The sequence below is a fragment of the Macrobrachium rosenbergii genome, chromosome 41 (assembly GCF_040412425.1).
Source record: "Macrobrachium rosenbergii isolate ZJJX-2024 chromosome 41, ASM4041242v1, whole genome shotgun sequence".
In the NCBI taxonomy this organism is placed as follows: Eukaryota; Metazoa; Arthropoda; class Malacostraca; order Decapoda; family Palaemonidae; genus Macrobrachium; species Macrobrachium rosenbergii.
The window spans coordinates 49,493,951-49,507,616 of record NC_089781.1 but is presented as its reverse complement, the minus strand read 5'-3'; the positions used below and the strand labels follow the sequence as shown (position 1 = coordinate 49,507,616).

At 43.3% G+C, this 13,666-nt stretch overlaps 1 protein-coding gene across 1 annotated transcript; it reads left to right on the top strand.

Annotated features, from left to right (window-relative positions):
- The first annotated feature begins 11,796 nt into the window (after positions 1-11,796).
- LOC136827160 (uncharacterized) lies at positions 11,797-12,360 on the top strand. The gene has a single exon (XM_067084927.1). The coding sequence runs from the start codon at positions 11,797-11,799 to the stop codon at positions 12,358-12,360; it is 564 nt and encodes a 187-aa protein (XP_066941028.1).
- The last annotated feature ends 1,306 nt before the right edge of the window (positions 12,361-13,666 follow it).

Here is a 13,666-nt window from a genome sequence, read left to right as displayed (position 1 = left end):
GGGCAAACGCTTGGGCCGTGGCACACTGTGACTTTCCTCCACTGTTTGGACACTTCCAGAAAGTGCATTCAAACGTGCCCCCAATAGCACCAGTGAGACTTGACCCCCTCTACACAACACGCCGAGACATCTGCGTTCCTATCAAATTAACAGTTTTCTCCTAAATTTTGAAACAATGTCATATTTCCGATTAAACAGAGGTTCATTAAGATTTAGCCGTGTGCGGTGCTAACTTACCGGCCATGACACTCTCGAAACTTTTACTTAAAACACTTTAAAACTGGATGAGTGACGCCATCTCGATATTTGCCGAGTCACTTGTGTAAACAAACTGCCCGTTTCCTGTGTTAAATCTGCAAAATATTTGTACCCATAAATGGTGACACCGCTCCCTTGACATTAGTGGTAAACGCTGGCGCCCATGGAGATTGGACGGGGAACTCTAGCGAATTTTCGGGACGCCAGAGCGCTGGATAATATTTGAATAACTAGGTAGGTAAACACCAGAATAATGTTATAAATTGAGTAAATATATTACGTGTTCATTAAACTTCATTTGAAAGTATTTGTTGTTGGAGCAAACCAGATTCCTGAGACAAATTTCAACGCTTTTGCTGTGAACATTACGATGTAGCTATTTTTCGCGTTTTCCGATGTTTTTTATTTATTAATACATATTACATACAGTGTAATATGTATATGTATATATATATATATATATATATATATATATATATATATATATATATATATATATCACATACACAGTGTAAGTTTTGTCAAATATAATGGTATTTTTAAATAATTTTGGGTTTAAAACCTTTATTTTAGTCCGGTATTTTGACATTATGGCATCTTGACTCTCGTACCATTTTTAGATAAATTGTCATACTCAACTTTCATGCATTTTTGGCAAAGTGGTAACACTCATATGTACACATTACATATCTCAGAATTATACATAGTAATATGGACTTAAATAAATGGAAAGTCCTAACAACAAAATACTACATTTCTATCGTAAACAATTCACTAATGCGTCGTCCGCTCTCGGATGTTTTGGCAGTCAGATGTACAATAAGGCTGGAAAATTGTTCCAGCCAGAGTTTCGCTACTTTCATGGAGTAAAGTACTGTAAACAAACATTCTCACGTATTTTAGTGGTATTTTGAGTGAATTAAGAACAAAATGTGCATAATTACAATCAAATAAGCATAGTGGAGCTTCAGTTGTGATGTCAGTGAGGATAAAACCATGGATTAAAGGTAAAAATGCATTTTAGTTCAACCACATGACTGGCGGGAATTCCATGTCTCATATTTTCACTAGTATAGGCAACAAAATGTTTTAGCATGCTGATTACAACTATAAACATTACATATATATGCAATTAGTGTTCAGTACACCGTTAAATGAGCGCTGGGAAGGAAGTGTCCAGTCACCATTCATTCTGTCTGTATTTGGGAGGACGCCATATTGGATTCAAAATTGCCTTCAACATCTACAGTATTTTACGAAGACTTCACATGCTTATTTTAGTTTGTATGGCAGTTTCATATAGCTCATTTTGTTAATGAAGCTTCAATCTTTTGAAAAGTTTTCTTAAAGGTTAGATTTTTTTGTTATTTCACCAATTAAATATCGAGTGAAAAGTGGAAATTCTGCCACCCATGTGTCTCATGCCCCATCGTTTTACCCTAGTGCTTCCCCTTGAAGTAATGATTGCAAGTAACTAAACTTGCTAATAACTGGCAGCTCACTCTGGTCAACTAATGCATCAAATCTTTCCCAAAAGGACTGCCGCTCTGTCAAATCACCAGAATACTTGGAAGTTCTAATCTGGGTAACTTCACTTTTGATTTATCTTTACTAGAAACAAATGCAGTGTCAGTCTCAGTACTAGGGTAAACACTCGGGCTGTGACACACTGTGTCATTCCTCCGTTGTTTGAACATTCCAGAAAATGCATTTGAATGTGCCCCCATCAGCATCAGTGAGACTTGTGCCCCCTCTACACAACACGCCGATGATTCTGAAGCATGCACTGACCAAGAGTAGTCCAGCCGATCTTCTGTCCCAAGGGACTAGCTGAGAGAGCTGACAGCCTGCCAGCTGTGGCACAGGTGACCCCAGTTTCTTCATGGTGAAGGTGTAAGGACGGGACTGAGTGACATACTGGCTGGGTGTTGACTGGTTTATTGGTGGTTCCTTACTGAAATGAATGTACAGAATCTTCGAAGATGTTATTGGCCTGTACGAGCCGCAAAGTAGCATCTACACACAGACAGAGCAAAACAGAGGTAATGTTTTGGACATCTGTGTTTGTCGGCAGACAAACAGATGGCAATTGTGAGAGACATAATAAACGTACAGTGATAAAACATATACCAGTGGAAAGGCCAGGAAATTCTACATATGGCCAATTGCATGAGATTGGAGACAGATTAATGAATACAATGCAGTAGCATAATATATGTGAAATGGCGAGACGTTTGGCGTCTTCACAAACAGAAACATACATACAGTTTGATACAGAAGATTTGGTGGAACATTATGAGTACATGATTAGAATGCTTGCATGGCAATGCAAGTAGTGGTGATTGTACATATATCAAGACAGCAATGGTTAGGGAAAAACAGACGGAAATATTGTATGGTAGAAGTTGCGTTCCTTGAATGAGAGAAAATGGGATGCTTTTGTTTTTCTCTTTGTCTGGGTCCCTCTGAAGATGTGACGCACAAACGCACACACGCGTGTGCTCGAAAGAGACCACCATCGATGCAATGGATGGGTCTCTTGCAATACTCTTTCGCCGAGATGGAGCGTATGGGCATATGCAGTAAGGCCTCCAGCCCGTGGGCCTCCCCACTCCACATGGTGCAGAAACCGGACGGCTCCTGGCGACCCTGTGGCGACTACAGGCGGCTCAACCTCGCAACGGAACCAGATCGTTACCCCCTTCCAAACATGCAAGATCTCACGGCCTCTTTTCACGGGGCCAAAATATTTTCTAAACTAAATCTGTTAAAGTCCTACTTCCAGGTACCAGCAGCTCCAGAGGACATCCCCCAAAACCACCATCATCATGCCCTTCGGGTCCTACATCTTCACCTTCTCCACCTTCGGACTGAGGAACGCGGGGCAACCTTCCAGAGACTGATGGACAGCATCCTGGGGGACCTGACCTTCTGCGTCTGTTATGTAGATGACATTCTGATCTTTTCCAGATCCCACAAAGAACACCTGCGACACATCCAGAAGGTCCTGCAGCGCCTGCAGGAGAACGGCTTCATCGTCAGGTTCGATAAATGCACCTTCGGCATCGAAAGAGTTGACTTCCTGGGCCACAAGATATCCCCAGGGGCCGTCCATCCATTCGCATCGAAGGTCGCAGCCGTTACCAGGTTCCCCACCCCTACCTCCGACAAGGCCATACAAGAATTCCTCAGGATGGTCAACTACTACAAGAAGTTCATCCCCAGGGTCACACACACCTTGGCCCCCCTGACAGAGATCCTGAAGGGCCACCCGAAGGCCTTAGTGTGGGGACCCGACCAGCAGCGAGCCTTCTCTCTGACGAAGGCTGCCCTTGCCGAGGCGACCGCCTTGGCCCACCAGGACCCCAGTGCCCCCCTCCAGCTAATGACGGACGCCAGCAACATCGCCTGTGGGGCCGTCCTGGAGCAGGTCGTCGCCAGAGCCCCCCAGCCTATCGCCTTCTTCAGCAGGAAGTTCAGCCCCGCAGAGTCCCGCTACAGCACCTTCGACAGAGAACTTTGCGCAGTGTATCGGGCGGTACATCACTTCAAGTTCCTCCTGGAGGGCACGCCCTTCACAATCTGGATGGACCACCAGCCGCTGGTCCACACCTTCACAAAGCAGGGGGACGCATGGTCTTCCAGGCAGCAGCGGCATCTCGTGACCATCACGGAGTTCACCTGCACAATCAAGTACCTCCCCGGCGGAAAGAACCCTGTAGCAGACGCCCTCTCAAGGATCAAGCTCAACGCAGTGCAGCTCGGGATCGAATGCAAGGACCTCACCCAGGAGCAGACCACCGACCCAGAGATTCCAGCCTACCGCACTGCCATCATGTCGCTCAGGTGGAAGGACTTGCCCCTCGCCCCTGAGGGGCCATCACTGCTGAGCGATGTCAGCACCGGCCACCCCTGCCCGCTGGTACCTGCCTCCCGCCGCCGGCTGGTGTTTGATGTCACTCCGAGGTCACCAGTGTAAGGATGGGATTGAGTGACACTCTGGCTGGGTGTTGACTGGTTTATTGGTGGTTCCTCACTTAAATGAATGTACAGAATCTTAGAAGATGTTATTGGCCTGTGCGAGCTGCAAAGTAGCATCTGCACACAGACAGAGCAAAACAGAGGTAATGTTTTGGACATCTGTGTTTGTTGGCAGACAAACAGATTTCAATTGTGAGAGACATAATAAACGTACAGTGATAAAACATATACCAGTGGAAAGGCCAGGAAATTCTACATATGGCCAATTGCATGAGACTGGAGACAGATTAATGAATACAATGCAGTGGCATAATATATGTGAAATGGCGAGACGTTTGGCGTCTTCACAAACAGAAACATACATACAGTTTGATACAGAAGATTCGGTGGAACATTATGAGTACATGATTAGAATGCTTGCATGGCAATGCAAGTAGTGGTGATTGTACATATATCAAGAGAACAATGGTTAGGGAAAAACAGACGGAAATATTGTATGGTAGAAATTGCGTTCCGTGATTGAGAGAAAATGGGATGCTTTTGTTTTTCTCTTTGTCTGGGTCCCTCCGAAGATGTAACGCACGAACGCACATATTATGTGTGTGCTCGAAAGAGGCCGCCATCGGTGCGATGGATGGGTCTCTTACAAAGGTCCTGCCAATCCCCGACAGATGCTAGATGAAGCCTCGCAAGCCAGGCTAGCAAGCAAGTTGTTGCCGCCCTCCGTGAACTACAGGAAGAATTAGCCATGATACAACCATGCAGACACCACTCTTGAAACTTGTTCATTTGGAACAAAGGCATTATTTGCCTTCAGTTAATAGTTGTTTGGAAAAGGGATCTAAAGTTCAAGTAATATCATTAATTTTGTTAACCAGTTAGGGTTAGTTTTGATTGATGGCATAATATACTGAAGAAATAGAATAAAGAATGCTGTAGGGAATAGAGATTATTTAATCTTGTTACCTGCAAAAGGGAAACTAGTAGTCCTAGCTGAGACACTTGCATACGCTAAACATGCATTGTAGTGTGAATTCGCAAGAATGTTGGTGTCCGGGCTGAGATGTTTGGCAAAGAAAAATGGTAGGCAGATGTGTAGCATGTATTAAAGCCTTCAAGTCTCCTCTACACCGCTCGCATCCCCGCCACTCCCAATTGCACGAACATGGATGACACATCCATCCACCAACATCAGCACTGCCTACACCGGGCCCTCCAGGTGGAAGGGGGAGTAGAATACGGGTTCCTAGTCACCTGTATGAGCAACCGTACCGTCTATTGGGATTGTTATTCGACACTTGATGCTGCCACATTTATTTTAATTGATGTTAAGGAAGTTTGCTGCAGCACGTGGGATGCCCTGCACCATCTACAGTGATAACCACCAGACCATATATGCTAACAGAACTCAGCTTTTAGTAAATAAAGATTTAATTTGAACAAAATATCCAATGTAAATAATATGATTAGCAAATGAGGTGTCAATGGACCATGCAGAGGTGTGCTCCATGTCTTTTATCGGGGGCATCACGATAAGCAACAAGTAGGAGTCTCGTACACCTCACAATTTCTCAGCCAAAAGCCAGTTCACATAGTGTGCCTATGTAATCTCTTTGTATTTTTGTCATCCGGGGCTTTACGTAGCTAAATTTTGTCCAAGGTATTGCTTAATGATTCAGAAGTAACGTAAATATATAACTGTAGCCTTTTTAGGTTGATGTCATGAATTTTTCTTACATTTGAGTTATGTACTTTGCTGTAGACCTCGTGGTCCATTCGTTCTGCACTTGTTAAATTTAAAATGTTTAGTTTTGTAATAAAACTGAAAAAACCCAACAGAATTTTGCTGGGCCTTCTTTTGGTGTTTGTTGGTTTTGCCCTTCAGGCCAGACTATTGTAATGCTTGAGTCACACACATTGGCGATTCAAGACCGCAACCTTCATAACGGCCGAATTACGACACCATTACGCTTTAAATACGACCATTGGCATCAATCAGCATGATTCCCAACCCCGTCGCCAAGCTTGACGAGGTCCGGCACGTGACGGTGGGTGTGCAAGGCTGCACAGCACCTATGCATTCGATTCACAACAACTGTCAAAAATCGCCATGTTATGCAGCATGATGCAATAGTGTTGTAATGGCATCTCTACTGACACAATAGCATTGGCATTTGATTACAGCAGACATAATCCTGGCATCACACACACTGGCAATACAAGACCACGACCGTTGTAATTTGTTCATTACGATGTGGATGGCGGCCAATCACCATTATTTGTGGGCCTCAGAAAAAAAAAAATCAGCTGATTACGACACCACAATGTCATACGTGATGAATATTTATGTCAGCAGTGCGCATGTTGAGATGAGATTACAAACATGTGTAGTCATATGCGACAGTCGCCAATGATGCAGGCCACAGCCACATTTAACGGTTTTACAGGACGGCGATACTGTGAAGGCATGACGATTTATGCCTGACTTAGCTACGTTCCGTGCCGACAGACGCAACAACAGCACCATGTGTCGTGCACATGGATGCCACCATATTTAAATGCCAGGTGAACTCGGCACTCACCATTCTTGTTGCAGTTGCAGACAGAGCAAGAAGATGATGACACAGATTTGTTGAGCCTCTTACCCGAGAACCTACATTATTCGGAATCAGTAGAATGTATTTTGGATTACTACGATGCCTTGTTGCAGTTAAGAATTGTTAAGTGCTTGCACGAATGAAAACGCAAAAAGAAAAGAAAACCAAGAAGGTGTTGGGTCTGGCCTTATTTACAAAGAAGAGAGAAGAAAGGTTATTATGAGAACTTGATGAGAGAATTGGCAACTGAAACTCCAGAAATGTACCGGAATTTTACCAGGATTACATAGGAGCTTTTCAATGAAATTGTGGTACGGGTCACACCCTACATAAAGAAGACCCTTACATTCTGGAGAAGACCCATTGAGCCAGGCCTGTGTGTTGCAATTACCTTACGTTTCCTTGCAACTGGAGATTCCTACAAGATGCTGTCCTACCAATTCCGAGTAGCTCCCAACACGATCAGAGGTATTGTGCACGAGACTTGTAGGGCCATTGTGGCTGCATACGGTGATGAGGCCATGCAGATACCCAACACCCCAGACCAATGGAAAGAGGTAGCCCGTGGGTTTGAGCAACGATGGAATTTCCCACACACCCTTGAAGCAATACAGTAGACGGGAAACACATCCACATCTAGAACCCATCCTTTGGAGGAACTTATTATTTTAAGTATAAGAAATTCTACTAGGAGTTGTTGATGCTGAGTACAAGTTCCTGTACGTGGATGTAGGTGCCATAGGACCCGAGTCTGATGGTGGTGTCGTTGCCAAGACACAGCTTTGCAAATTGCTTGATCGACATGAAGCCAACCTAACTGCCCTGAAAGATTGCCAAACGAAACTAAAGATAAGCCCCCAGCTGACTATTTCTTCGTTGGAGATGATGCCTTTGCTCTTAAGAAGTATCTGATGAAACCATACCCTGCACGAAGTCTGACAATACCTGAATGCATTTAAATTTCCAATTATCGACCAAGCAGGGCAAGACATACAGTGGAGAATGCCTTTGAGATCCTATTGTTCACAAATATTATTATCTTTACATATCTGGTCTACTTGTTTAAATACGTATTTAATATGAAATTCCTTTTGTATACCATCCTTTTCTTCTTTCATTAAGAAATAATACGTACTAAATATGAAATACCCTTTGTATACCATCTATTTCTATTAACTAATTTTTTCCATTTGCCTCCCACAGATTCAGTGTTTCACACCCCCATAAAACTTCGTCATGATTGTGTCGAGTCCGTGGTATTGGCCATTTGTGTGTTGCACAACTTAATCATGAAGCTATCCTCATGCCGGGAGTGAGGGAGACGAAGAGGACTCGGTGACACGTGAGGCCCTACCGTCCTACCTAGCAGCTTTACCATGAGTGACTCTTCAACAGCTGCACTCAGACAGCAACCGTGACTGGCAAGGCTCAACGTGACCACCTTCTTGATTATGCAAACTCCCCCGCAGCTCCGTTCATTGGCAGGAATCAATGATTTAAGAAGACAGTAAAAAATGCCTTTTCATATTTAAGAAAGTCATGCTGAAAATTTTTGTAACTTTCATAAATCAAGTTAAAATTTAAACAGATATTTATATTATTAGCAAATATACTGTCTTTTAAGTTGTAATCAGTGTCATATTTATCCAAATGTGAAATTTTCAAAGTATATCAAGAATACTGCAAATTTTGAATGCAATATATATTTTAATCAAAATAGAAAATGCCTTTTCACTGACATACTTCAGAACATTCTAATAAATTGTGTTTTATTGCAATCAACTCACTGACTTATTTGTATAAAAGGAAATCATGTTTAAAAACTATGTAATAGTTAAAATTCAGAAATATTGATATTATTAGAAAATATACTTTATTTTCTGTTGCATTCTGTGTCATATTTTAACTCTATATGGAGACACATAAGTCACTGGCATACACAGTAGTGTTAGTGGGGGAAGTTGTAATCTCTTCACCAGACATGGTTAAATTCTACTTTAGGTTAGGCGACAAGATAGGTTAGTCCTAGGCTGAAAACCTAGTCAACATCAGCTAGGTCTGGCATAACCTAACCTAGTAACCTTAAAACTGCAAAAATCTGAACCTAATATAAAATCATTTAGGATTACCAAATTGTGGCAGTAAGTCTTGCAGCTAAAATCTTTTGACTGAGTGGCTCACCCTTGAATCGAGGTTATATAATCTTGCCAGCTGATATTCTGAAAATATTTAAAAAGTACTGCTAATTTTGATTTGCACATTTTTAAGTTTCATTTTCTCTTTATTTGAACTTATGAAAATATTGACAAGTTTTAAGTTTCATTTTTTCTTTATCTGAATTTATGAAAATATCAACCTTCATTCACATCAAGTTTAATAACCTTGTAAATATTGGAGATGGTTTGTACACTAGTTAAGGAAATTGCTACCCAAAAATTACTGTTGTCAACATTTCAAGAAAAAGTATTGTTATAGAAAAAATGATTGCTTTTAGGAAAATTTAGTACATACACAATATAAACATTTTACACTATTATATTATACAAATATACATATATACAATTTATAGTAGCAGAAGAATTTACAGTATCATATACAGAAGGTACAAAAAGAATTTACAGTAGCATTATTAGAGAACAGTTACAAGAACTTTTTTCTTTTGATTATTGTGTGAACAATAACAAAAAAAAAAAAAGCCAAAATACAATATAAAGTCCCCACTCAACGGGTTTTCTATGAAGAACTTCCCGTTTTCTACGATTTGCACATTATTTTATACAAGTTTTAAGTTTCGTTTTTTCTTTGCTTGAACTTATGAAAATATCAACTTTCATTCATTTCCAGTTCAATAACTTTTGTAAATATTGGAGAATGGCTTGTAGTTAAGGAAATTGTTACCCAAAAATTACTGTGTTCAACATTTCAAGATAAAATACTGTTACAGAAATAATTTATTGCTTTTAGGAAAGTTTAGTACATACACAATCTAAACATTTTACACAATTTATTACTTTATAAAAATATGCATATATATACAATTTATTATTGTTAACAATACAAAGAACAAAAAAGGGAACCAAAATACACTTTAGTAAGAATCACAGGCAAAAGGTATAACAAGAATTAAAAAAAAAGGGGGGCACCACCACAATACACTAGGTTAGGTTAGGGAGTACGAGAACAAGCCAGTGTCGTAGGAATGGTTTTTTTGGGACTTAAACTAGAGAGAAATATGTTCTCCAAGAAAATGTCACTGGGTCCTTGGCTGATGACGATGGCGGTGTTATGGCTAAGGGTGTAGATGACCCACACACAGCAATCCTGCCTGCCTAAAAAAACAGCAGTTGAAATGGAGCTACTTGCTGCTGCAGCACAAAGGATGTTGAAGCAACAGGAGTCTGATGAGGTGTGAAGGATGTTGAACTAACAGGAGGCTGAGGGGTGAAGGATGGTGAAGCAACAGGAGTCTGATGAGGCACGAAGGATATTGAACCAACAGGAGGCAGAGGGATGAAGGATGTTGAAGCAACAGGAGACTGATGAGGCACGAAGGATATTGAACCAACAGGAGGCTGAGGGATGAAGGATGTTGAAGCAACAGGAGTCTGATGAGACACGAAGGATATTGAACCAACAGGAGGCTGAGGGGTGAAGGATGTTGAAGCAACAGGAGTCTGATGAGGCACGAAGGATATTGAACCAACAAGAGGCTGAGGGGGAAGGATGTTGAAGCAACAGGAGACTGAAGAGGCACGAAGGATATTGAACCAACAGGAGGCTGAGGGGTGAAGGATGTTGAAGCAACAGGAGTCTGATGAGACACGAAGGATATTGAACCAACAGGAGGCTGAGGGGTGAAGGATGTTGAAGCAACAGGAGTCTGATGAGCCACGAAGGACATTGAACCAACAGGAGGCTGAGGGGTGAGGGATGTTGAAGCAACAGGAGACTAATGAGACACAAAGGACATTGAACCAACAGGAAGCTGAGCGGTGAAGGATGTTGAAGCAACAGGAGTCTGATGAGGCACAAAGGATATTGAAACAACAGGAGGCTGAGGGGTGAAGGATGTTGAAGCAACAGGAGTCTGATGAGACACGAAGGATATTGAACCAACAGGAGGCTGATGGGTGAAGGATGTTGAAGCAACAGGAGTCTGATGAGGCATGAAGGATATTGAACCAACAGGAGGGTGAGGGGTGAAGGATGTTGAAGCAACAGGAGTCTGATGAGACACGAAGGACATTGAACCAACAGGAGGCTGAGGGGTGAAGGATGTTGAAGCAACAGGAGTCTGATGAGACACAAAGGACATTGAACCAACAGGAGGCTGAGGGGTGAAGGATGTTGAAGCAACAGGAGTCTGATGAGACACGAAGGACATTGAACCAACAGGAGGCTGAGGGGTGAAGGATGTTGAAGCAACAGGAGTCTGATGAGGCACAAAGGAAATTGAACCAACAGGAGTCTGATGAGACACAATGGACATTCAACCAACAGGAGGCTGAGGGGTGAAGGATGTTGAAGCAACAGGAGTCTGATGAGACACGAAGGACATTGAACCAACAGGAGGCTGAGGGGTGAAGGATGTTGAAGCAACAGGAGTCTGATGAGACACAAAGGACATTGAACCAACAAGAGGCTGAGGGGTGAAGGATGTTGAAGCAACAGGAGTCTGATGAGACACAAAGGACATTGAACCAACAGGAGGCTGAGGGGTGAAGGATGTTGAAGCAACAGGAGTCTGATGAGACACAAATGACATTGAACCAACAGGAGTCTGAGGGGTGAAGGATGTTGAAGCAACAGGAGTCTGATGAGACACGAAGGATATTGAACCAACAGGAGGCTGAGGGGTGACTACATGGAAGTGGAGATGGTCTGCTTTGCTGAGAGGATGAAGAAGGCGATGGCAGAAGGGAAATGAAAATTCAAAGTGAGCGTTGAACTGTTCCTACACATGAAACATTTGTTTTTGGAAATTGAACAAGACTCATGGTCACCCAAATCTTTCCCGCCTCAGCCGCCTGTTGCTTCAACATCCTTCGTGCCTCATCAGCCTCCTGTTGCTTCAACATCCTTCGCCCCTCAGCCTCCTGTTGCTTCAATATCCTTTGTGCCTCATCAGCCTCCTGTTGCTTCAATATCCTTCGTGCCTCATCACCCTCCTCTTGCTTCAACATCATTCACCCCTCAACCTCCTGTTGGTCCAATATCTTTCGTGCCTCATCAGACTCCTGTTACTTCAACATCCTTCACCCCTCAGCCTCCTGTTGGTTCATTATCCTTCGTGTCTCATCAGGCTCCTACTGCTTCAACATCCTTCACCCCCTCAGCCTGTGGTTCCAATATCCTTCGTGGCTCATCAGGCTCCTGTGCTTCCAACATCACTTCACCCCTCAGCCTCCCTGTTGGTTCAATATCCTTATTGGCTCATCAGACTCCTGTTGCTTCAGCATCCTTCACCCCTCAGCCTCCAATTGGTTCAATATCCTTCATGTCTCATCAGACTCCTGTTAGCTAACATCCTTCACCCTCAGCCTCCTGTTGGTTCAATATCCTTCGTGCCTCATCAGACTCCTGTTGCTTCAACATCCTTCACCCCTCAGCCTTCTGTTGGTTCAATATCCTTTGTGTCTCATCAGACTCCTGTTGCTTCAACATCCTTCACCCCTCAGCCTCCTGTTGGTTAAATATCCTTCGTGTCTCATCAGACTCCTGTTGCTTTAACATCCTTCACCCTTCAGCCTCCTGTTGGTTCAATATCCTTGGTGCCACATCACCCTCCTGTTGCTTCAGCATCCTTCACCCTTCAGCCTCCTGTCGGTTCAATATCCTTCGTGCCTCATCAGACTCCTGTTGCTTCAGTCGCTTCACCCCTCAGCCTCCTGTTGGTTCAATATCCTTCATGTCTCATCAGACTCCTGTTGCTTCAACATCACTTCACCCTCAGCCTCCTGTTGGTTCAATATCCTTCGTGTCTCATCAGACTCCTATTGCTTCAACATCCTTTACTCCTCAGCCTCCTGTTGGTTCAATATCCTTCGTGCCTCATCAGACTCCTGTTGCTTCATCCTTCACCTCAGCCTCCTGTTGGTTCAATATCCTTCGTGCCTCATCACCCTCCTGTTGCTTCAACATCCCTACACCCTTCAGCCTCCCTGTTGGCTCCAGCTATCATCGTGCCTCATCAGACTCCTGTTGCTTCAACATCCCTTCACCTCAGCCTCCAGTTGGTTTCAATATCCTTACGTGTCTCATCAGACTCCTGTTGCTTCAACATCCTTCACCCCTCAGCCTCCTGTTGGTTTAATATCCTTCGTGTCTCATCACCTCCTCTGTTGCTTCAACATCCTTTACCCTTCAGCCTCCTGTTGGTTCAATATCATGCAGTGGCTCATCAGACTCCTGTTCCTTCAACATCTTTCACCCCTCAGCCTCCTGTTGGTTCAATATCCTTTGTGTTTTCCTTCGGACTCCTGTTGCTTTAACATCCTTCACCCCTCAGCCTCCTGTTGGTTCAATATCCTTCATGCCTCATCACACTCCTGTTGCTTCAACATCCTTCACCCCCCTCAGCCTCCTGTTTGGTTCAATATCCTTCGTGTCTCATCAGATGCCTGTTGGCTAACATCCCTTCACCCCTCAGCCTCCTGTTGGTTCAATATCCTTTGTGTCTCATCAGACTCCTGTTGCTTTAACACCCTTCACCCCTCAGCCTCCTGTTGATTCCAATATCAGCGCCGATTACTCATCAGACTCCTGTTGCTTCAACATCCTTCACCCCTCAGCCTTCTGTTGGTTCAATATCCTTCGTGTCTCATCAGACT

What these genes read in the sequence shown, in the direction of transcription:
- LOC136827160 (XM_067084927.1), top strand. Translation starts at nt 11,797, where the DNA reads ATGAAACATTTGTTTTTGGAAATTGAACAAGACTCATGGTCACCCAAA.